Source organism: Helicoverpa zea, chromosome 19 (genome assembly GCF_022581195.2).
Source record: "Helicoverpa zea isolate HzStark_Cry1AcR chromosome 19, ilHelZeax1.1, whole genome shotgun sequence".
Classification (NCBI taxonomy): domain Eukaryota; kingdom Metazoa; phylum Arthropoda; class Insecta; order Lepidoptera; family Noctuidae; genus Helicoverpa; species Helicoverpa zea.
Genome location: NC_061470.1, coordinates 5049081 through 5074728, shown reverse-complemented (window position 1 = coordinate 5074728; position 25648 = coordinate 5049081). Strand labels below are relative to the sequence as shown.

Here is a 25648-nt window from a genome sequence, read left to right as displayed (position 1 = left end):
TTGGAAAACTAGTGACAACCCTGGTTTTGTCCACTTTTACGAAGCAAAACCAAATATAAGCTTTTAAATATATGTCAGCCCATCCAAATCGTGGCCTCGGTAGGACAGCTTAAACGCATATAGGTGCCATGATCCTCCTATTTTTCAATATGTTTTGGCATATTGATTGTCCCACTTCTAAGAAATAAATGAATAAGTAAGGGCTCTTTCATACAAAGCAATATTTACAAGCGATATCACATTTACCCCACGAAATCTCAAAAGAATCTTACTCATAACCCATTAGTCGATTCTCAAACTAATTAAGTACCACCATTTGACCGATGGTATCTGAATCCTAATAAAGTTTTTAAAAACAAACGCTTGGGACTGTGAATCAAGCCGTGGATATATAGTCGGCAATCGTGGTTATTTACAGCGCCCTTAATTTTATGGTCTGCGCGGGCGCCGGTAAGCGAGCCGACAGCGGACAGTGGGTACTCACTGCCGATTTGTTCTGTAATTTCGAATTTGAAGGTTTAAATTTGACGCATGTGCTATACGGAAATTAGTAATTTATTTGGTATTTTATTTTAAAGTATTGATTGGTGTTTTTTTTGCGATTTCTCTTCCAAAAAAATTTTTAACGGTAGGCTGATGTCACCAATTTGAGACTGTTGTCTTTTGTTTTCATCTGTCTAGTCCTTAATTTTTATGTAGAAAATAAATAAAAGTACACCTATCTTAGTAATCATATCTTGAAAAGTCAACTGCTCTTATAATTTGTATAGACCTGAATTACCTATACACACTTGTGTAAGTATGTATACTATAAAAAGTCGCATCGCATCGCGTGCAATATAACACAGCCCTATCACCGGTATTTTATTGTAGTGGCAACATTCCCTGGCGACTTAAACAAACACATCAAAATGGCGTCGCTAAATCGTTTAATTATATTATTGGCGATGCCTTTTATCAATCATTGTGGTTTAATGTATATTGTAGCCATTAATGCGGGTATAAATATTAGAGTCGTAAGGTTTTAGGCATGATATACTGATATACTGAAGTGGGTATATCGGTATATCGGTCTTTGTGGTTGGTAAAGAATATTAAGCTTTGAATCTTTACTTATATTATGAAGGTGAGGAGTTTTATTGGAGCCTCTTAATTCAAGAGTTACTAAATAGATTTAAAAAAGTATTTCTGTGTTAGATAGCCCATTTATCGAGTAAGTCTGTTGGCTACTTTTTGTCCGAGACGTGGGTGAAACTGCCGGTAGAAGCTAGTTCATCCTACTAATATTATAAACGCGAAAGTTTGTATGTATGGATGTTTGTTACTCTTTCACGCAAAAACTACTGAATGGATTTTAATGAAACTTTACAATAATATAGCTTATACATCAGAATAACACATAGGCTACAATTTGTAAACATATTGTTCGAAATACTAAACCTGCGCAGACGAAGTCGCGGGCACCAGCTAGTATATTTTAATAATCAGTCCTCTTATAAATCTTTATAATAGAACACTTATGGCCTTACTACAAAAACTTTAACCACTGTTTTACACTTGTCTAAAAAAAATGTGGCTCCAAAATGAACCTCATAATTTGACATTTTTTTAGACAAGTCTTAAACTGACGTTAAAAAGTTTTTGTGGTAAGACGGTTAGTTCCTATTTAGACTTACATGGAAAAATATGTAAAAGGCGCGAGAATAGATATAGGTCCTAATTTGTAAAACTAACTGCTTCTCGAGGCGATTATAACTGAATCTACTTTCTGCATACTTACCGTTTGGCAACGGAGTAGCTGTAGATACACTAACCATCTCAAAAAGGCTCATAAAAACATCAAAACATCTTGATTTTACTACAAAACGAACACAAGTATCAACTCCATTCAATCCAACTAATCGGGGGCTTATTCTCAAAGTTTTTTGCAAAACATCTCGAGTATTCCCGAGGCTACTTTTAATAAACTGAGGTAGTCTTAATATGTCCATGTGGGGTATTATTAATTGTGAAAAGCTTAAGTTTTTCAAGCGTCTAATTCGTTTCAAGTAGCCCTTTGTTAAAGGAACATCTGTATCTTGCAAAAAGTTTGGAGTTGCAGTTTTTTTGGGACTCTAGCTGTACTGTGGTTTTTGATGCTCACCTGGGTATAAGATTATAATTAATGGTGTAAGATAGCTTGGTGTGTGGTGATACGATGCACCAGTGTGCTAACTTGGTATGTAACTTACCCTGTAAACTGCCAAATTCATTTGATAGTAAAATAGTAAGAGCTAATTAAAATAATTGAGGAACTGACTAGACACAACGACCCAATTTCCCCAACTAAAACAAAAAAGAGTTACAAAATCTCAAAAGGACCAACAATTTCTTGTACCAACGTAAGCAAACTTCCATACCTAAACGTGTATTTGTACAAAATACAAATAGGGCCACAAAGGCTGGGCCGGTGCCCACTCGAGCAAGGAAGGGCATATGCTCAGTAATTTATATACAGTTATTGATCAAAAGGTGATGTCCTTTGGCAGCCATTGAGGCGAAGTGCACAGCCCTACCGAATTGTTCTCTATTAAGCGATAAAATCTCGAAGGGGCTAGCGTCTTACGGTTCGCTAGTGTTCCACTGGATTAATTATCGAGTGATGCGGTTGGCGGTTTTGAGAATAGGTACCTTCAACAATTAGGTTTGTGTCAATGGGTTGATGATCTAAGAAAGGGCTTTAAGATATACATAAGTATGTACGTAAACAGTAAGTGTTTGAAGATACTTTACAAAGTAACGAGCTCTGTAACATCTAAAGAGTTACAAACTTAAAGAATTGAGAACTTTTTAGAAGACTGAACAATACATAAAAACATACTTACCAATTTGTATGAGAGCAGTAGTTTTAATCAAGAGATTAGCCATCATTACGTTAATGTTATTTAGGACAGCAACAATAGTTTGAACTTAAAAGGACTCCGAAAAAGATACGTCTTTTCAAAAAAAAAAAGAAACCATAGTCGAAAATACTCCAAAATCCAAGCAGCGTAAATGCAACCCTTTCTTGGAAACTAATTCGCTATTGTCGAAAGAAGAATAAAAAACTTCAGAAAGAAGTACAATAGTACGTTTTTTGTTGTACAAAGTTTTATATTGAAGAGTTTCTGTAATCCTTTGCGAAAACCCGCTTGACGTTACGAGTTGATTGCCAACGACTGGCGCCAGATCGGGTTCAAATAATTTTAAGTTGATTAAAAATCATAAAAGTTGATACTGGCCAGTGATAAAACGGCGCTTTCGGATTTCGACTTGATTGGGCCGGACTTTTTTTTTTAATCACACTATAGTTAAAGGCTTTTTGGGACTTTTCGTTATGCCAATGAAAAATCTTTTGTTCTTTTCTTTGTAAGGAGGTTTAGCCTGGATAGACGAAAACTATAGTAAATACTAGTTGTTTAATACCAAATACTGTGTTGAAAATTAATAATGGTTAACAGCTGATAATTCCAGCTATTTCAAAGTTACATTTTATACGATTTGCCCTCTCAACTGACCTATCAAACAGATTCTTGTTGATACAAACAGATACAACGTAGTATCGGTATAGCATTACTGGTTGTCCATTTGTCATCTGACCCAAGCGGGGGTCATACGCGCGTGTGTAAACACAGCCGTTTTTCAAACGATAGCGTGTACACACGCCCTTATGTTTTACTACTAAACTTTTAGTAGGGTTGCCAGAGTGGAAATGATTTTGGGACTGGATTTGATTTGAATTTAGAAACACATATCCGAGCTTTTAAAGAGTGAATTGTTCCTGAGTTGTGAGCTACTTAATTGCTCGTTTTTTATCCGAATTCAAATACCAAATTACGCGTTGGACTTAAGTTGCAATGTCGCTTACATTTTAGATATTTTCTTTGCTGTTTGCTAGAGCGAATAGAGCAGAAGAAACATTCTTATGAATCTAATTTTCGCTTTTCGGCAAACCGGTTCTAATAAAAGATATAAACATAATTCCTAACTAGTCTCAAATATTATCTCCCACTTTTTCACCAAGCTACATCATCACAAACTCCCTACTAAGCAACTTTCAGGCTGCATTTTCGATAAAACTTTTTGGTCGCCTGCCAACCCTCGATAGTTGTCGTTGGCTTAGGGCTTCGGTGACGTAATCGATAGCCTAGTGCCGTAATCCCGGCGGGACTTGCCTGCGGTCTATATGTAGTTCGTGTTGGTACTGGCCTAAAATACGCGGGACTGCTGTACGTGAAAGGTATGAAGAATAGGGAAATATGTTCAAGTTGAGAATCAATAAAATACAGTCCAAGAATGTATGGTCTGGGCGTGTTTTGGTACAGTTGACAGTCCTGTCAATCAGTACTTAAATTAAAATGCTACCCTCCCTCGAAAATTTACAGCTGTCAACTGCGCAAAATTTTCGGTACCCCATTTGTGATTTTCGCCCCTAATGACATAGACAAAGACTATGTAAAAATAAAAATTGACAGTAGGCACATTCGCACTTTTTTTTGGTAGAAAGCCTATGAACCCAAAAGACTTTTCAAAAAGTAAATAACATAGTCACTTTGACAAATGTCAGATATCAAAAAACAGTTACCACATGAATGGGAAGCCACAAAAGAGCGTACATATTTCGAAAAATTCCACTGAACTTGACTAAAAGTATAAAAAAACAGTGTTAAAGTGCATACGTAGTTCCCACAACATGCGATACTTTGCAAATGTTTGCTGGAGTTGGCGCCAATATTTGCGTTGGATCAAGTTGAGATCAAATACATGGATTTGGCACTTCACTACCGAGGGCACTACTATTGGTATCTCGCTTTTGATTTGGAGATCGCGGTTTGGTCGAGTGAAAATTTTGTGACTACATATGTAGTTCGAAATTAATTCCACAGGTAGCAGGTAGTAGGTGATACACATTCAAACAAGTGAAATACAATAAGAGCGCGTAGTTAAAAAGAGGCTGTGTACTAGTACATAAAAAATGTGACATTGTGTATACCTTTTCTTGCATATTATCGTATAGGTAATTATATGTTTTACATAATAATCCGACCCAATAAACAAGATAAAAAAATCCTGTACTACATATAATTTACGCTAAATCTTTATTAGCATCATACCAATCATCCGATATTTGAACTAAACATAACCTACTCGATTTTCTCTCACTTTTCCCTCACTACAATCATTCGAGAACACATAGTAACTCCAGCTAATCTATTTGCCAGCCGGTATTGACCAAAGCCCTTGCTACATGTAAAAAGTGTCAAATGATATACTACCTCTGTTTTGACCAAACTCATGGGACAAATATTTGAGGTTCGCACTTGACAGGTTCAGATCCGATGGGGAAAGATTTCTGAACTGATAGGGGAATTGGCTATGGTAGAAGGGTTTTACAAGTGCATTAGGGGTCATTTATAAATAAAGAGGTAGCAAGGGATAGTTTCTACTTTTTCGTGTTCTTAGATGTTGCAGAACTTATACTGAGGTCCTCAAAGGACTTCTTATATTGAGGGAATGAATATATCTTCTTAAACTCTCATCTTCATGTTACCTAATGTTCCAGGTGTCTCAACTTGTCCTACTTTCCTTCTTAAACGCACATTCATAAACCGAGGCAAAGAACACACATTACACCAAATCAAAATACAATTTCAGCCAACAAAAACAAATGCCGGTCGTTTTTCTCGGAACAATTACTGTCCCCAAAGCTGGCCCGACAATATCTCTCCTTAAAAACATTCGAATATTGTTACACCAGTCGCATCCGGCATCGCAATGCCTTGTACACGAGTGTCAGACAAAGATACTAACAATTTTTATTGGCCATATTGAAAACAAATAAATAATTCAACGCAGCTGAAAGGGAATGTTGGATCGCGTGAGGGCCGTGCGTGTCGACGCGCCGGCAGCCATTTTGTAACCTAAAAATTGGCGGGAAAATTGAGAAAACGACACTTCTATGTACCACAAAGTCTAATAAACTCACACGTAATTTATGCAAACGACCAAACGCCCCGAACCGCCACGGAAGCATTAAAAAATAAAACAACGGAATTATTTCGAATTATTCACAGAAATATTTGGAATTATTTTCGGAGCGAACTTCGTTATAAGGAGATTTTATTGCGGGACCCAAAGTTTCAGTTTGATGTGTCTATTAAATTCTTGCGGTTATCGGGTAGGATATATATTTTGGGGCTTCTATCGAATTCTTTAAGTTTTCTAAGTTGATAGTTCAAGGAAGAATTTTGTCGATAAAATTTCTAGGGTATGACTGTGCCAAACTACCGCTGGCATGACCTCGTATTTCTAAGATTTCAGACATTATTTTGAGTGTAATAATAACTTAGTAATTTTTACAAATAAGAATGGAGAAAACAATGTACGTCGCTCTACCTATCCAAGCAATTTATCACAGAATTCAAATTGAAACGTACAAATAATTCTTTGAAGCAACCTAAATACCAGCTCTATTTTTTTTTATAACAATCGCGGCAATAGCTTTCCCTCCGAATTCATTGAAACATTCTTACACTCACACCTCAGCAGTAAATATTAGGCGAAATAAAAAAACCGCAAAACTTAGAAACACTCAAAGTTCACTTTTATTTTACGTTTAGTGCCAATAAAAACGTCAGTGAGAACATACTTCCTAAAATTCGAGGTTCACAACTCACGGAAAAGTAGCAGCGTGTGACAATAAAATGTCCAATACAAGTGGCATTAGACTGAAACCTGCAAGATGGCTCGGAAGCACGCATCCACGATCATACCAAATCACCAGTATACTAAGACCTGCCCCACCTCAAAACGTACGTTCCTCAATGCTAGTGAAGTTTTCGCCACGTAGAGGCCAAACTATTCTGATCATAATATGCCTGTCGCTGTCTATATGTGGGCGAGAAGGGAGGCCAAATCACCTATTATTAAGGGGGGTGCCAAACTAACTGCTTCACGTGTTGTTCCTTTTTATGTGTTCCGTTTGAACAGCACGCTTGATGGTGTAATTTAGGTGTAAAAGTGTACACAGGGTTATATAGCTAAGTGGCTATTTTCGATGTGGAATAATGACGGAAACGCTACGAGGATAGGAGCCCATTAAACATTGGGAAACGTTGTAAACTTTATGGCATTACTTAACCAGTTACAATTAAGTATCGTTATTATTACGAACATGGAATTAGGAACACATTTTCTTCATTCCAAACACGTTAGAGTCTAGAAAATTATTTCAAGGGGCAATAAAGCGATTTCAAATTAGTTAATGACTGTACACGCAGTTTTTAAAAGGAGTTTCGTTATAAACGAGGTTGTAAATCCTAAAATTGCTGCAAATGAAATAGCTGCGAATAGTTTGTATATGTTATATGTTTTTACGTCAAATGGTGAAGATAAATCCAAGAGACATGTAGATACGGCTACAGAATATGTTTTGCGTCAAGTTCCAACATAAATATTGTAACAAAGCAACCACAGGGGACCGCACGGGGAGCAGGGAAATGATACAGAAACTAGGCATGCTTCTCGAATATTCCAAATTCGTTCTGGAATCCTATGAATTTTGTAACATCTGAAAGTAGTTTCGGCGCGGACGACGTATGTATAGATGATTGGCGGAGCTCCCTTCGAATCGCTGGTTTGGGAATTGGAGCAAAACCAAGATGGCTGTCATCCCAAGAGTGCGACGTAACTAGCAAATTTTCCATTCTCTCTCTCTCTAAGAAAACTAACTACGTACGTACTGCTTATTTCTTCATGTCATTTCTAAACATCATAAAACCCATTCATTCGATCAAAGAGCTATTAAAATACATTAAGTTGAAATCCTCTACTTGCCTTGTCTTTGATGCAAAATCAATTTACTAAAGTAATTGAAAGTCATGTTTAACAATTATTCATCTAGTCACCGATAAAATTCAGTCTCAACATTATTATCACAATACATATTACTAAAGGGTTACCAAAAACAACTGAAATACGTCAAAAAGACTTGAATCATCCATTCTGCTATAATTTGCATGAAAAACTCGTAAAAATGTCACTTTTGACACATGAAACGCGTCGACTGACGGCCATGACACAGCCGTTAATGTCACTTCGGCATAGACACGAATATATCGATGGCCAAGGTCGTGTTGTAATAATACTCATTAATTAAAGAGAAATGCCATAAATTCGCGAGCTTTGTAGTTATTTGTTGAACGTTTGACGTAGAAAATGTGTTCGTCGTTTAACGGAATGGAGGCATTTTTTGCAATGTCTCTTTCTGGTTTTGCAACTGATGTCATCAGTTAGACCTATTATGTCATGTCATGGATTAGATATTTATGAAAACATCCATACTGTCTTCAATACTAGATATGTATGAAGCAATAGTTAATACTTTTTTATCTATAGTACACGCAAACAAAAAAAAGACGCAATCTATTCTCGACGAGCATTTGCATTTGGGGTTAAAAATCAGAGCATAATATACGAGACTCGAAAACCGTTTGTCTTAAAACAGGTAGCTTATGTATTCAACCTCGCGAACCAGTCATACCATAAAGTACGATTGAAAAGCTTTTCATGTCATGATATTCGTAACACCCGAGCGAATGTTCCAAGTTTAAATTTTAAAATTCGACGCCGCGATGTAAATGATTGTGTCATTGGTTCGTTTTTTTAATTTTTCTTTTTTAATCCGATTTGGTGAGTTTGAATAACGGTCTTTTGTGTGATGTGGGAAATGGATGGTTTATGTGATTTTCACAGTTCTTTGAAAATTTTAAAGCCCATGTTAATGAATGTTGTGGCTTATTTTATTCACAGATCTAAGTTGTTCGGCATGACCATTTTAGACCGTAAACAATCTGTCAATTGGTCAATCTGGGTAGCTCGTCCTATCTCACTTGACGGTTTGTCTTACTGCAATAGTTATTTTAGCCATTATGATCCCGCTCAAAATGTTTCGTTCACAAATATGGCCGTTTGGCAATAAGTGCCCTTCCAGTGACACGTTATTGCCTGTCGTGTAAGGAATGTCTGGTTGTTCAAACATTTCTATTATCGTGTTCACTCACACCTATCCCTTGGATCGTGAAAACGTCAATTTTACATTTTCCGCATTCTCTATTTCAGTGTATTTGATATTCGCTCTTGTTTTTTTTGGGTAGGGTTGACATCACTTTTTGTTTGGTAACTTATTAACAAATGTATTCGAAGAGTATGTTTGTGTCTAGTTTTTGTCTAAAAATTAAAGCATAGAAAAAGCATCCTGCGGCTTAACAAAAACTTCAAAAATAAGAAAATTTTAAGGAACATCTTTTAATTCTTAATTAACTTGAGACCTAGGCCTTTCTCTGTTCTTTTAGTATGCAAAAATATTGTACAAGTATATTAAGTTAATTTATCGCGTCCCGTAGGATCTAAAATATAACCTATGTACCTCAGAAATAATGCCAATAGTGGAAGAATTTTTCAAATCAGTCCAAAGGACAGGAGCCTTATGGCACAAACAAAGAATGTTTATATTATTATATTTAGTAAAGAATTAATATTGCGTTCAGACGAGTTAATTTATTTAAAACGCGACAACCCTACGCTAGAAGGTGACGCTACCGTCAAAAAGAAATACTTTGACGCTCGTCTCTATGATATGACGGCGCGCGAATATTTCATGTATTTACACTTATATTTCTACCAGTTTGTATTTAAATAAACGCTTTTTATTTCAGGCGTTTTTCATGTTGAGAATTTCACTTTATTGTGTTTGATAAATGCTTGACACTTTTCTTTATTAAAATTACCTATCTATATTTATCTAAAGTTTAAATATTGTTCTGTTTAAAAACATATTTTTTAAGAACAATTATTCCGCACGAAAAGGATGAGATATTATAGCAAATTCATATTTAACATAATTATAATATCAGTGAGGGCACAATTGCAAAACATAATCCTCCTTGGTAGTCGGGTAACAATTACAGTCATTAGATGGATTCATAAAAAAAAATAAAAAAGTATGTACTATTAAAATTATCTTCTCAAGTGTAACCCCAGCTTTACATCTAATCACCTCATCAATGCTGAAGCTAAGTTGATCGTCACACTGGGCGGGCCTGGGGCGCCGCCCAAACCACCGCCGTGGGCGGGAGATTGATTGCGGTCGGCAGGTCGTTCATCTCCTAGGTCACCTTTTTAGGACCATTTGTTGTTCACAGCAGAAGATAAATAGTATTTTGTAGATATCTTTAGCTTTTTATAAGATTCCAGATTTTTTTTCTCTTTTGTGACTGATTTTTTAAGTGGCAACATCTTGCTTGTTAAAAACTCTATGGTTTCAAGAACTATAAATGCTGAAATAAAACTCTTTATTGCAAATAAATATTTTAAATTCTTTGCTTAAAGTGCACCGTTTCTCAAAAAATGCGAAATACTAAAGCAGTTTATCGCCATGGATTTTATAAACAATAAAAATTAAAACTTCGAAAAATTTCTTGGACCGCACCTGGCATGAAATTTCGAAAAAAGAACGACACATTCAGGTGTCTTTACTCCATTACTGTTCAATATGCATCAACTATCAACAGTAAAGCCGACGTTATCGACAAAGACCGGTAGCTCCTTAATCCCTTTAAGATAACCGATAAAACCGTACAAAAGTATAAAACTCAAGTGACATTCCATGTATATACATACGCCATAAAGTGATCAAAGTGTTGATTTCAATGATGGCGGCACTTTGGTGGTCTGACGTCACACATAATTCTTATTTCGAATTTTGATATTTCAATTTGAATGTCGATGAGTTTCGATATTTGAATTCGATTTAGTGGATGTTTGAATGTGGTTTGTTTGAAAATGGAATGCATTTGTTTAAAGTTCAAATGTAATCAGTTTGATGAAAGCTTTTTAGTAATTTCATTCCATATTTTCGTTACAATAAATATTAGTAAATTAATTATTGATAATGAATATTTAACATCAGCTGTTCAAATAACCGTTTTTAGTCTATTTCGTGTACAGGTTACAATTCCTAGAAAAATTAAAATTCAATCAATGACGTCACCAATTAGTTCTAATTGATCTAACCGTCGCTAGATTTATATCAGAGAGGGAATTATTCTACAAAAATCCCGAAACACCTCGACATTAAGTGATACCAATCGGCAAACAAATTAAACCTCACTTTTGAGAAGCATCTTAAAAATTTCCTTAAGCGCTACCGTCTCACTTAAATTCTACACCCCTGAAAATTGTCTCACACCCTTAACATGTACCATATAAGATCTAAATTCGTATGACAAATGAACAAGACAGCCGTAACAGTAAATTTGTTTTTCCTAAGTGGTTGTGTGGGTGTAAATGTGTACAGATAGCCGAAAAAAATAAAAGTGTGTGCGCTTGTGTGCGTGAATGAGCTTTAAGATGATAAGGTTCAATAAAAAGTTGGATTTAAACACGTTATCGGCGTATCGGAAGCCTATTGGTGGTCGGTCGTGTCGCATAGGGAAAACTTTGGAGTCGCTTCTATTTAAATAATAAGTAATTTTATTAATTTCCATGTACATATTTACATGGTAGCATACACAGAGTTCACAAGCAAGTAGTTAAATACCCATGTATTTAAAGGAGTAATTTATTTTTTGCATTTATCCGGAAATAACCAGCTTCTGGCATTATTCATGGATATTCGTGTTAAATTATTCCTTGAAATATTTTTTTTAAAAAATGGTCAATTATTTTCAGACCTAAGACAATAAAAGGAAACATCGGAACTGTGTTTTTAAATTATATGATAAAATATATAATAATAAAATCAACCCTAAAGTTCCTCCACTCAACTTTAAACATACACAAAAATCTTAATCTAAAGTATACTTGAGCACGTTATTCCTATCTCAGCCATTATGCCCAATAACAGGCTATCTACCTCGCTACCGCGGCAGATGAAAGGCGGGAGATACCGCTAAAATCGTCATTTGTTTTGTCACCATCGCTAATGCGGTAGGTAGCTTGAGTTATCTCGCGACAAGAGTTAGGGTTAAATGTGGTAGTTACTGTCGAATTTAACTGTGTGGGGTTTGGTTACTTTCAAAAACCGGCCAAGTGCGAGTCGGACTCGCGCTCGAAGGGTTCCGTACCAAAGCAAAAATGAGCAAACATATCACGTTTGTTGTATGGGAGCCCCCAATATATTTATTTTATTCTAGTTTTCAGTATTTGTTGTTATAGCAACAACAGAAATGCATCATCTGTGAAAAATTTCATTTTCTCTAACTATCACGGTTCATGAGATACAGCCTGCTGACAGACGGACGGACGGACGGAGCGAAAACAATAGGGTCCCGTTTTACCCTTTGGTACCTAAAAATGGTGTATGTATTTTGATTGTACTGTATCTCAAAATTTGTATTTGTTAGGTACTTACCAAATTTAAAAAAGGAGGTTCTCAGTTTTAAATGATTTGCATTGATGTTACATTTATTGTTTTTACCACTCGTATGTCAAAATACTCGAAGCCTTAAGACATCTCAAACGGATCAGCCGTTTCACTTTCAATGACATTATGTAATTTACATTTAATACTTAAGTGTACCTTAGGATAAAACTATTACCAAGCTATTTGGCGGCAAATTTTCCAGCGCCATTTTCTTATTTTCGCGCCATACTCCATCTTGAATCAGCTACCAAAGACAACAGAGTGCTATACTGAACAAATATCTGTCATTAACATAAATACCCGTTCGTTGCACGCCATTAAAGATTTCACTCTTTACTCACATTATTACTTGTTTATTCTTCGTAAATGAGTTATGGGAGTGCATATTAATAAAATAAGCATTATTCTGTACATATCTCTTGAAGTTTACTCATTCCTCTTTAAAAAGTTTAGGATATACATAGACAAATGACAGCTGACTGCTATGTTCTATCCAAAAAGTGTCACCAGTTACATGTCACGAAATTCGCTTTTGAAAATGCTCAATTGTCTTTCTTTGCCTAACTTTAATGTATGTTTAAAATGTTTAATATCCCTAAATGCACTGAAAATGTTACTAGGCTTAGGTAAAATTCGGTCATCCTACTTCTTTCAGCAACAAAATAAATAACTAAATAGTGACGCGCCAACACTTTTTACTAAGAAAACATATGTAAGCAAAGGCTTTTCCGCATACAGCCTCTGGACAAGGGGTCCTGGTCATAATGCTAATTGCCTTACTAATGAGCGCGACTCCTCTCGTGTGCTCGTGAAACGAAACGTTAAGTCAAATTAGAATGCTGTTTAGAAAATTATTTTTAACAAAAAGATGGGATCAAAAATATGTTTAAAAAAGGTAGTGTTATAGACAACTTACTTTGGTATCGGCTTCTATGTCTCACTTCAGGATAGTCCAATGTTTTAAACTGAACGAATTTTTATCTGTTGCAGTGCTCTCATATTTTAATAGGCTCTATCATCATCATCATCTCAGCCATAGGACGTCCACTGCTGAACATAGGCCTCCCCCTTAGATCTCCACAGATACCTGTTGGAAGCGACCTGCATCCAGCGTCTTCCGGCGACCTTTATAAGGTCTGTCCACCACGTTGGTGGACGTCCTACGCTGCGCTTGCTAGTCCACTCCAGCACTTTTTGATAGGCTAAAATTATGATGATCCTTAAGATAGATTGCCGGACAAAAAGCCGACAAGTATGACTGAAAATTCGATTTAGTATAACTATAGTTTGAAGTCCAAGTTCATGTTGAAGTATCGTTACAAAATGCAATATTGTTTCGTATATTTTGGTCATCTTTAGTTTCAAAATGGCATGGAATGTTCATCACAGAAATAGATACCCACAATAAATTATTGCTCACAGCGTAATTAAAGAGATCCCACATTAAAAATACAATGTAAGTCTTAATAACCAATTGAATTGATGCTTAAAGGACTAAAAACTAATAATTGGCTTATAACCTCGCCATTAATTTGTTATGACCATAATGCTCAGCGGGAATTTATTTTAATGGTAGTATTAATTACACTATTATAGTTTAATTTTGATTGTAACTATGAAAAAAATACGGATAATTCCTGTTTGCAAAGACAATTGTTAATACACAAATCCAAGGCTTTTTAGGAGATATAAGAAATTGTATTTAAATATCTATGGAATCGGCGGAATCTTATTTTTTGACACAGGATCACATGACTTTGAATTAATAATACATTGCCATTCCTTACCTACTTGGCTAATCGTAAATATTTAAGACACATTTTGTAAGACATAATTTCCCTACATCATATCAAAATCGTGACAATACTAGGCCGTTCCCTCAACCCGAGACTAGACAATCACCAAACCGGTATCGGCATTATAAAACGGCCGAAACCTGACCGAACATTGTGCAATAATTGAATCGCATAATAACTGAGAAAATAAATTTGCATCAGCCAATAAAGGAGTCTTTATACTAAACAAATCGGCCTCCTTGAGCTTCGGCCTCCTTTGAGCGCAAACGCGCCGAAAGACCGTACGAATGAACGAGGGACCGAATGAACGATTTTATTTGTCGTTACTCAGATATCGGCAATGAGTTGGACGCAGATGCGCAATTAGTATGGTTTCAGAAAGGTGTAGCGGTTTTAATATAGCGGCTCCTTGCATCTTGATGAAGTTTATTAAAGTGGCACTAAGTCGGTTTAATTGTTGTGTGTATGTGAACTCTCTTTATTGTAATCATTAATTTTATTTTTCATGTCATAATATTTTTTCGAATTTTACTTCATAGGCACCACATTTTGCCACGCCGTATTTCGTCGACGTTACACTATTTAATTACTTTTGACGCGAAAAAAACCGCGAAGTAACTTAATTAAGTATCTGTGTCTTACACCCACATAATCTCTATAAACTAGATTATTATCTCGCCAACATAATCCCATAATATAAACAGAAATACCTATACTAAAGTCTCATTGATCAATATCGCGAGGTAGTCATAAAGGCTGTCGCATCTGACATTAATCCCACTTAATCTTTGAAAGGAATATTATAATAAAATCAATGAGAAGTTGTCGTCATTTAGCGTGCGCTTGCGGCTTTTATTTGAACGCTTTTTGTGAATTCAGTTCAATGCGATACTGTACCGTGGGTGTATGAATTCATTTGTTTATAGTATAGGCTTTTAAATTAAGTAGTAGTAATAAAGATATTACGAATTTAGATACGCATGTTATGAAGTCTTACGAAGATCTTACATTTTCAGAAACTAACTAGCCTATTTTATATATTCTTTCTTATCCAAATCGGTAAATCATTTTTTTATCATGGCTACTTTTGCCGACTACCATCGGAGCCATATTTGACCAGAAAACTGACGCATCCTAATTTTGTCTTGTAACAAAATGGAGTTCTAAATACAGGCTTGGGATGTCTTATCTGACCTCAGTTTCTTTATGTCTATGTATGGCCAAACATCCACACTTTTTCAAAATAGTATAGATTTTGAGTCGCAAACTTACTGTCAATAGTATTTGATGTATTTCCTTTGATTGGTATTCTAAAACTTTTTAACTAATTAAGTTTTTAGTTCATTACCTACTGCTAATTGGACTAACATTTTCTACCTATTTAGAAATCAGGTTTTATTTATTTAATCTTTGATAGTAATCGAATCGCCCGCATTTTCGTTTCGCGCGGTCCTTGAAGCCCGCATATATTTTCAATACCTTTTCTACTCGTGCAAAAAGACTGAATAATTACGTAAAAAAATGTGTTCTTAGAAATTAACTGGTTGAGTGAACACGCAATATTACATTAAAACAGCTGTTCAACAGAACAAATGGAGATTTTCATTGGTTTTCTGATGATGAGATAAATGTATCGGTGATATAAGTCGTTGGCGTCTGTTGCAATTGCAAGTATTTTTGACTGTTAATCTATATTAATGAAAAAAGATAAAACATAGGTAGGTATTTTTGTTTGTTGTACCAAAAAGGCTCAGAAACTACTGAATCGATTCGAAAAATTCTTTCAGTGTTGGATAGCTACAGTCTTCCCGAGTAACATAGGCTATGTTTTATCCCCGTATGGGCAGTACCTAGTAGCCACGGGACGCGATTGAAACCACGGGAAAACTGCTAGTGAGGAATACACACAGTTATACCTTGTAAAATCCTAGTATATGCACCCAATCAGGATCTGGGATCTGAGATTCGACCTTCTTCTTCCTCCTGCCCTGTTACCAATTTTATTTGGGGTCGGCGCAATGCCTCCCGCTTCCATTTTTCCCTGTAAGTAATCTTTATGAAGAGTAACTGGATCTTCTATTAATAGTTTCAGCGGTCTCGTGTGCATAATAGTCGTTACAGTTTATGCCTCAATTAAAGACTAAACGACTTCAGACAATAACTCAGTTTATATTTTACCTTCCGATGACCTTTTTTCATTTGGTTAACCTTTCTTGTTTCTTTAAAAAGACATTAACTGTATTTTTCCTTGTTGACTAGGTCATAGTTATAGCTATTAACTTCTAATTTGAGTGCAATTGCATTGACATTCAACGTTGCTATGTAGTCCGATTTAGGTAAGGTATCCGTTGACAGTGACGCAAGCTTAAAGAGTATATTTGTTGTCCTGTCTCTAAATATAAAAAAAATGGGATAAGGGATAAGTAACGAATTCGTTGACATATCTTTAAGGTGTAATATGTATAACATCGCATATTTACTTAATACACTAATATTTTATAATATCTTGAATGTATGAAAAGAAAATGAAACTTTACAGTAGTTTAATATCTAACATTCAGGCTACTTTTTATCTTCTTGCGGGATATACCTAAGTGGGTCCCTCAAGACACGGCTAACACGCGGGTAACAGCAAGTTCTGCAATATATATAAATTATTTCTTTACAAAGATTGATTCACATCATCCTCCTTCGTTATTCCAAAAAAGCAACTCCAAAAAATAAGACTTAACCAACTAATTTACTCGCTACACGTTCCATTTTACGGTCATGCGACACGGACCACCGGAATCGAACCTTTATCTATTTAATTGCCAGACTTTGAACACGTTTTAAAGTTAATTGAGGCGCTTCCGAGTGTACGAGATTAGGCAGATACGCGGGTTAGTGAGCTCGGGAGATAAATGTAGTATGTAGGTATAAACGTCGCGAGAAAGTTTATGTTGTCGCGTCTGGTTTTTAGTTTAGTCTTTGGTTTATGTTAGTGTTGGGCGTAATAAAAGTTAATAAAAGTTGATTTTTATGTGTATTTTTTTTGTGTGTTAAGCCTAAAGAATCTCTGAAATATTATGTAATTATCCTATGCTACTTGTTATTTATAATAAACGCGTTTCTCTTGGTTAGCCTTAGTACAGTCTTATCTTAGTTTAAGGGCCGCCAGACTTCAGTTTCAAACGGCGTAGTCCATTTTCAAAACTTAAAAATATTATGTCACCCCAATAGTCCCAGGAGACTCAAGCAATCGCCCATCCCCATACTACAAAACTACTTTATCCAATTTAATAATACTAACACGAAATATTATTATTAATAATGTGGCAGCCATTACTGTAGTGACGTAATATGGTAAGCCTGTTTCCACTAATCCTTTGCATCCATTGTATTCGTCCCTACTTTGTCACCCTACTTTTTAAACCAATTACAATGCAGCTGTCAAAATGTATCTAACTCCCTTAACTCGAAGGCTTAAGGTTGATATTTGAATGTGTTTGAGAATAGTTGGCAGCAAATTGAGTTGTCAGGAATATGCTAGGGTCATAGGCGAATCGTGTTTTTGAAGCTGTTTTTTTTTAGTTTTTAATTTTAATGTAGAGATGGGATGTAAGTATAGAATGAGCTCTAGGCTAAAAAAGGATGACATATCTAGTGAAGATTATTGTAAATGAGACATTTTGTCTTGGCGTGAAAAACTCGGAACCTTCGACATAGGCACATTCAGGGTTGCCGTTTGGTCAAAAACATGAAAACTATACTATATTATGTAGCTACAAAACTTTATTTTAAGTAATTATAACTATGTAACTACGAACTATTTTATCTCTAAATGTAATTGTGAACTTATTTGTTTTTGATAAATAAACTAAACTAACTTACCGAGAAATATAAAGCACTTAGTACTCCTAATATTTCATATAACCTGCGTTACTACTTGACCGTAGCGAGAGCCGCTAAACCGCGTACGAAATAGGAGACATTTTAAACGATAATACATTGACAGGAAACCAGAGACAGTCAAGATATTGAAAATCATTTGACATCCTGTATCTGTCAGTTCTAAGTAATTGTCTTAGGAACATAAATCTATTATTTCTCAATCAAATCTAAGTACTATTAAGTCAAAAGATTAAGTCGGTCTTAGGCCATAACTTGCTTCACTTTGTATTATCTTGTAATTCAAGCTAACTAAGGGTTTTCACCGATAGCAAGACCACCATTTAAAACCGTAAAAAAATTGTTCTAGAGTTTGCAAGTTAGGTACTTCTTAACTGAAATATGTAAAATCTTTTTGGCTACTGTTTACCATGGTCAAAGTGTAATAATTGGAATCTAATGTGGCAATGCTGCCAGCCTCTTGAGTATCTAAACTTTCAGTCAACGCGACGAAAATGCCTTGACTGTTAAGTCTTTAATTTTTATTGTTACTAGGATTTTATTTTCTTAGTTACTGTGATCAATTAAACAAACAAGGTGTATTTTCACGTAAATAGCCTCAAAACACTACAAAAGAAGCCAGATTCGTCTCTGAAGAGGTTACTCTAACTACATCTATGACTATTGACACGAGGGTGACAATCAGATTACCGCTGCGTTCTGATTGGTCGGCGAGCGTGACGTCACAGCCGTCCGGTCACGCCTACCCACGCTCGAATTACCGGATTACGGTGTCCGGCAGTGTCCGGTACTTCACTGTTAGGAAGTTGCCTATTGGCTGACTCGATTCTAAGAACAATTTGCATTGGTAGGTACCCGATTGTTGCTTTTCGTAATCGGTTGAAAACAGTTGCGAAATAGCCTATTTGTGTAAGCATGGTTGCAAAAAAGTTTTGCTAGTTAGGTACTTATTTAATTGGGACTTAGGCTTTGTTGGAAGAAGTTAAATAATTCTTCGAAGTGCAAGTTTTGCTAACTATGCCTTTCAGTAATTCTGATTCGGAAAACTTCTAATGCCTTGAATATAGAGAAACAGCTGTATTTTGAAGTTTCATTCTCGTGTTCATAAAAAGGCATTCTTACAAATGTGTTAGACCACATTTATCAAAATCTATTCAGCCATAACGTGTGATAATAATAATAACAGACATACTGAATTACTTTCCCATTTATCATGTTGTTAACGAAAGAAACAACTACTGGGCCATTAATGTTTTTATCCTGAAAATTCGCATCACTATCAAACACTTTACTCAATCTAAACACTTTCTTTGACTTTAAATTAAGGAATATTTAAATTGCAACTGCAAAAGTCTTCAAAGATTTGCGAACACAATTCCCGTCGGATAACGTAGAAACGCTTCAAGAGTTCTATCACTTGTCTTATGTTGTAATTTCTTAAAGGATTTTTGTATTATTTACTAATTGATATAATATGTATTTCGTTACTTAGTCAACAAGACTATGGTTTCACAGAAATATAAGTCATAGCTTTGGTTCAGATCTTTTTTGTTGCCTTATATTTATAAGCAAAAAACCTTAATACATTCAAAACTAAGCTCATAAACGATTTTTATAAACTAACAGAAAATTAGACAAAAAAAAACTTTTATTTATTAATACAAACATATCAAAACACACAGAAATATATAAACAATCAAAACCAATTTATCAGTTAGTGGTGGTATCAAATGGACCCAGCTCATTATGTCAAACACCTAGTGCCTGATACTGCTAAATGCCTGGGGCAGTCTAAATCTGAACTCAACATAAAATCGCTATCACACAAACGAACTCCAAATCATTAGAACTACAACCCAAAACTATTTCTACAACATTGTCATATTTTTGCCTCATCATTCCACGAACCACGACCAAGGCATTCGTCGAACTATCTAGACGGAAAAAAGTTCTAGCTAGAATACTGTTCACATTCCTCGGTTTGGGCTACAGGAGGCGCGTAATTGCGCCTGGCGCCGTATCTCCTTTTGCTCCTTTTTGACCCGGAGGCCCTTAAAGCCCTCTTTTTTGCTCCTTCCAGTCCTTTTTGCTCCCCGTTTGTTGGTTTTGGGAATTAGCATGTCTTATTAACATAACTGTCTGATAAGAGATTGGTGTTTTAACAGCTTGAATGAGTAGGCTTTTGGTTTAGGTTCTTATTGGATTCGTGTTTTGTGTATGTGATTTATGAAAGAGGAACTTCAACATTAGTAGTTTCAAAACTGGTATACGGACTAAAGATGCTGCATTGTAGTATCCCGGTAATGCAGAAATGGCCTAAGCAGATAATAACATAGCACAACCACCAATTTAGTCATCGCCATTCACCAAACCAAGCTCAACCCATAAATCAAGCGTCCAGTTAAAGTTTTAAACCAACAGATAAAATATGCGTCTGCGTCGGTCACCGAATCGGTAATATTGTTAACAAGGAGTAAAATAACTACAGAGAGGAAACCAAAACGAGAATTATGCATCATCTCGGGAATTTCTCAATAAGAGGTGTACGCGTGGGGCCGAGAACGCCCCGCGGCGAGCCACCGGCGCCTGCGCGGCCGCCCGGCGCCCCGCCGCCCCGCGCCCCGCCGGCCGCGCGGGTGGCGGCGCGCGCGCCCTCCCCGCAAACCCACCTTTAAATACAGACCTCGCAACCTATATCATTAATCTATTACCAACCTCATATCGTGCGCTCGTGTATGTGAAGTCAAAAGAATTCTTTTTTTTTTTTTCAATAGAATTCGTTGTCGGCCCCGGTGAAAGGTAACGATGGTATGAGAACGATATTCGGTTTTATGGCGCTTAATTAGCGTTGATCTTTCGCTCTGTCGGCGTCTCGTCGCGGCGGAGGGCTGCCTTATAAGTCTACGGTTCGCCTTTATTGGCCAATATCTTCGGACGGGATCGTAGATACTTCAACTAGATGTCATGCTGGGCTCGTGAGTGGTTTAAAAAAGGTCTATCATTACTTGCGAATAATGTGAGTCCTTTAGTTGACTTTGTGGTGACCCGAGGCTTCGCGTTATGGGTGTCGTGGTGGCGCCCGCGGCGGGCTGCGCTTGCGTCTCTCCATTCATATTTCGTACAACTGCCCGATAATTGTAGGTTACGGACCTCTTGCGATCGTTCGCAGATTAAGTTCTTGACATAATGTTTATTTTAAGTGCCTTCATAGACTTGTGAACATCTGTCGATTTTTTTAACAAGCCTATAAAGACGAAATCTTCAAGTACCTCCTTTTTCGAAATCGGTTGAAAATAGCAAGAAGTATAGCCTAGAAGACATAAAATGAAATTAAACCCACATCAGAAAAAATCTGCAAACCAGTGCGTTGATCGAGAGCAGGCTAGCTACTCTAAGCTGTATGCTCAGAGACCTGCAATTTCCCATAAACACAGCTCAACTAACAGTAAATTAAATTCTGATGTCCTACCATTATGTTGTAAATAGTGTTTGCTCACAATTACGAGGCCTAGACACCGGTTCCGTGGTTTTTGATAATTTACGTGCAGACGGACGGACCGGCCATTATACATGATTAATGATTATGAAACGTTTTCTGATGTTTCACTTGGTTTCCAATACTAAATTGTTTATGCTGCGTAAATCTTTGGGCGTGTTTATGATTAATTTATTTTAGATGGATCTGTTTTATAACGGTAACGGGTTGTATGCAGTATATTTTTTATATCTTCTCTCCTGAGTCCAGCATTTAAGGTTTATCCAATAAGGACTTTATGAGTAGACGAAAGAAGGAAGTCTAGCCACCTCTCTCGCTAAAGGGTTTCGGATTGCCCTCATAACTGGGATGAGGAGGTCAGATAGGCTCATGTAAAACATTGATACCCAGCTTAATTTGACTAAGACTGGAAGCCGACACCAACATAGAAGGGTAAAGGCTATGCAGATGATGATTGATGATGAATCTTCAAAGTAACCTGACTTATTTCTCGACATCTCTTAAACCAGACAACCTGATGATCAAATTCTCACGAGCAAAATGGACGCTCCAAAAATAAAGAGGACCAATTACGTCCATAAAAATATTATAATTTATGCAATATTAACCTGTTCGTATTATTATTTATTTTGTACCAGTACCTGGTACCAATTTCGATGCTCCTCAGATATGGGGAACATGTTAATCTCAGTTTTTGGGTACCAGCTGCGATTGACCCCATCGGCGTACCTTCAGGCTATACGTAACGTGTTGTTTGTTATAACACTGCTATCAAAAGGTTTATTTTTCAGTAAATACTCGGCTGACTTGATAATTGATTTTTTTTTTGGGGGTATACATACATATTTCAAAATGGTTGCCTTGGCTACCGTATTCATATAGTCAGTGTTAAAAAAATATGGCATAAAACAAAATTCTTAATCGGGGAGCTTAGGTCATCGCATCAGTTCTTTAATATTTTAGGAGGCCTTGTATCTTGAATATAGTAATAGTTGGTAAATAAAACTAAACTATACTACAATAATAGCCAGATATAGTAGCAGTAGTTCCTAATTGTATGCAGAACGGCTAACTTTAATTTGATTAGCAATACTAACGTATAACATTCATAAACAGTTACTTCAAACTAATAACCAGACCCAACAAATAAGGAAATTAAATTACACTTACACAACATGAAACACAACACCTTATTATAAAAGTTACAAGTTAAAACAAAAAACTCAATAATGACAGCTGTATCAAGAACAAGATAGATATCTATAAATACGCTTATAAATACGGTTTAACTGCTGTAAGTTACTTCGCATAAACACCGCCCTGTTTCACAAACTAGTTAAAAAGATTTAGATAACACAATAAAAAAAAAACATAATATTTTTATACGTTATTTCGCGAAAAAATCATGAAAAAGTAATTGTCATTTTTGACACATACTGTATAAAGAGACAGAATTTTTTTGCAATATAATTGCAGATTTTTCGCAATATTTATTTGCAACATGATAATTATTTTACTAACGTACTAAAATGCTCTTTTATGACGGACGATTAAATATTTCATTGAAATCAGTCATTTAAATTACATAACAGCTGTTAATTTTGGTATTGCATAACTACAAATCACTCATCAATTTACTCATAAAATTATACAATACTAGCCGTATTCCCGCGGTTTCACCCGCGTCCTGTCTATGAACTACTGCGCGTACCGGGATAAAATATAGCCTATGTATGTGCTCGAAAAGAGTGTAGCTTTTCCACAGTGAAAGAATTTTTAAAATCGGTCTAGAAGTTTTTAAGTTAATCCAGTACAAACCAAAAATACACATTTTTCCTCTGTATGACATAACTTAAAAAAAAAGTCTACATCCATATCCGTCGAAACCGATCAACAAAAATTCTAAAAAACGAAAAAAAACAGTTCACAAAAATTGTGAAACGTAAATCAGAAAACGACGGCCAAGTCGTTTCCCCGTAATTAAAGTAATTTAGCACTCTCTGTCTTAGCCTGCTCTGTTCAATGTTTGTTTTGCGGGCGAGAACTGACCATAACCTATTATTACCATCTCGTTATACTTTTTAACGTGCAGCGGTCGTCAACATTTTTCGGTCTTCGAAGAATTTTTGACGTTTGACGTTTAGGTCTGAGTGTAATTTTGTGCACGCTATTTGATGTTAGTTTTAAAACTAAGTTTTGTAATGTGTTGCGGGTTAAACTTAGTAGTTTCGTGATTTTTGTGATTACTGCATAGGTAATGCAGTCTCGGGAAAGACAAAGTCTTCACACTATTATCTGACCACACTGAAATTTCGAGCCTTATTTTTATTTGGCATCATAGTTGTACGCACAAAAATTACCCTGTCACCACTAAAAACACCCTAAAAACTTCATAAAACGAAGTTAAAGTTACCCACAACCTCATGTTGGCAACCCCAGCCGCCAACATTAAGTCAGATCGCCAGCGGCGCGGGCGCAGCCAGTAAAAACGTGTTGTTATTATTAATAATCTCGTTCATTGAGAACACTCGAGCGTGCTTAAGCTATGGCTCTTCTTAGAAATGTGTCTATAAGACCCTCCACGATGGTTCACTTGTTCCTGTGTTTTGGGTCTGAACTTGATTGAGGCCAATTTTGACTCTGATTAACTAGACCTTTATGGCTGTGTCTTCCGGGACAGAAGTCGATAACTTTTTTAAATTGGTGTTGGGATTTTATGTCTTGTATGAATATAGCCAACTGTAGTCTTTCTACTTGAAATACTTTGTTCTTTGGCAAATGTGTAATTTTCAGATAATCTAATCTCGCAAGTATCGATGGGCAAATTAATGTGATATAACTATCACCCACATCTGCTTACCCCTTAGAGAGGAGCGTCCCCGTCAGGCGATAATAGCCTTTATTCTAAACGTACTAAAGTACATTTTTTCTCCTTCGTAGGAGCTCATCTATTGCCAAAGTCAACGGATGTTGTCAAAGTTGCTGTGGCCCAACGCAGGGCCTAGTGCGCCCAGAGAACCCCACTCAGACCATTTGGTTAGTAGACCTTTTGTTTTATTAAGAAAATACAATCTAAATTTAAAGCAACTGTTACAACAAAAAATTCAATGAAAATTGAAAAGTATAACAATAGTTGATCATCCGTGATTCCAAGTGAAAAGTGACTTTATAAATGACATTACACACTTTTACATGAAATAAGACCAACATTTTTATTAATTTACGTCGTCAAAATAAAAGGACTTTTCCTTGCTTTTGTTAGATTTTTTATGAGCTTGGTAACCTTATTGTATATTAACAGTTTCACCAAATACATTAAAATACTTCATTCTATAAAAATATAATAAAAGAGGATTCTACAAGTTATTTTTGAAAAAATGAAAACCTTCAGTACCTACTTAATAATAAGCACCTGCCGACATCATTTAAGTTATAATATTAACTTAGTTAACAATAAATAAATAAAATAACTCGATATATTGACGATAAAAGACTAGATCGATGAATAATATATCTCTGGCTTTCTTGAAAAAGGTTTCAGTTACCATAACACGTTTGAAATGTCATTCTTTATTTTATATTTCTATATTGAATACTTAAATGGCCCCTTCAATACTTACTTTTAACCGAGTTCAGAAAGGAGAAGGTTCTCAATTCATCGGAGTATATGTACCTGTCGCTTTATTTCCCCAAAATGTGAGCTTTTTTCAATATCTTCAAATAATTTTTCCCCTTTGAAGTTAGCCATTTGACACAGTAAAATTTTGTTTGTCATTTTCACTATCGTAAGAAGTCACCACCAGCCAACTTCAGAGTCCATTCTCCTCCTTTACTTGTATAAATTGATAAGTGCAGTAAAAAAAATGAATTATAATAGAGTAAAACTCCCTGAATATAAACTTCCATCAAAATGGATCCTAAAACCTGAAATTCCACCATTGATGATAAATCCTTCTAAATATTTTGAGTCCGTGACGCTAAATGATTTCCCACAGACAACAAACATTTTACGGTAACCATGTA

General features: G+C 35.9%; 1 protein-coding gene across 10 annotated transcripts in view; it reads left to right on the top strand.

Moving 5' to 3' along the window:
- Positions 1-25648, top strand: part of LOC124639711 (optomotor-blind protein) — a 96186-nt gene that overhangs the window by 46223 nt on the left and 24315 nt on the right. For 5 of the 10 annotated variants that reach the window (XM_047177166.1, XM_047177163.1, XM_047177167.1 and 2 more), the window contains exon 4: positions 24566-24661. The exons of the other annotated variants lie outside the window; for them this stretch is intronic. In XM_047177166.1, coding sequence (XP_047033122.1) covers positions 24566-24661 — 96 coding nt within the window. The remainder of the gene's footprint in view (positions 1-24565; positions 24662-25648) is intronic. 10 annotated transcript variants of the gene reach the window in all.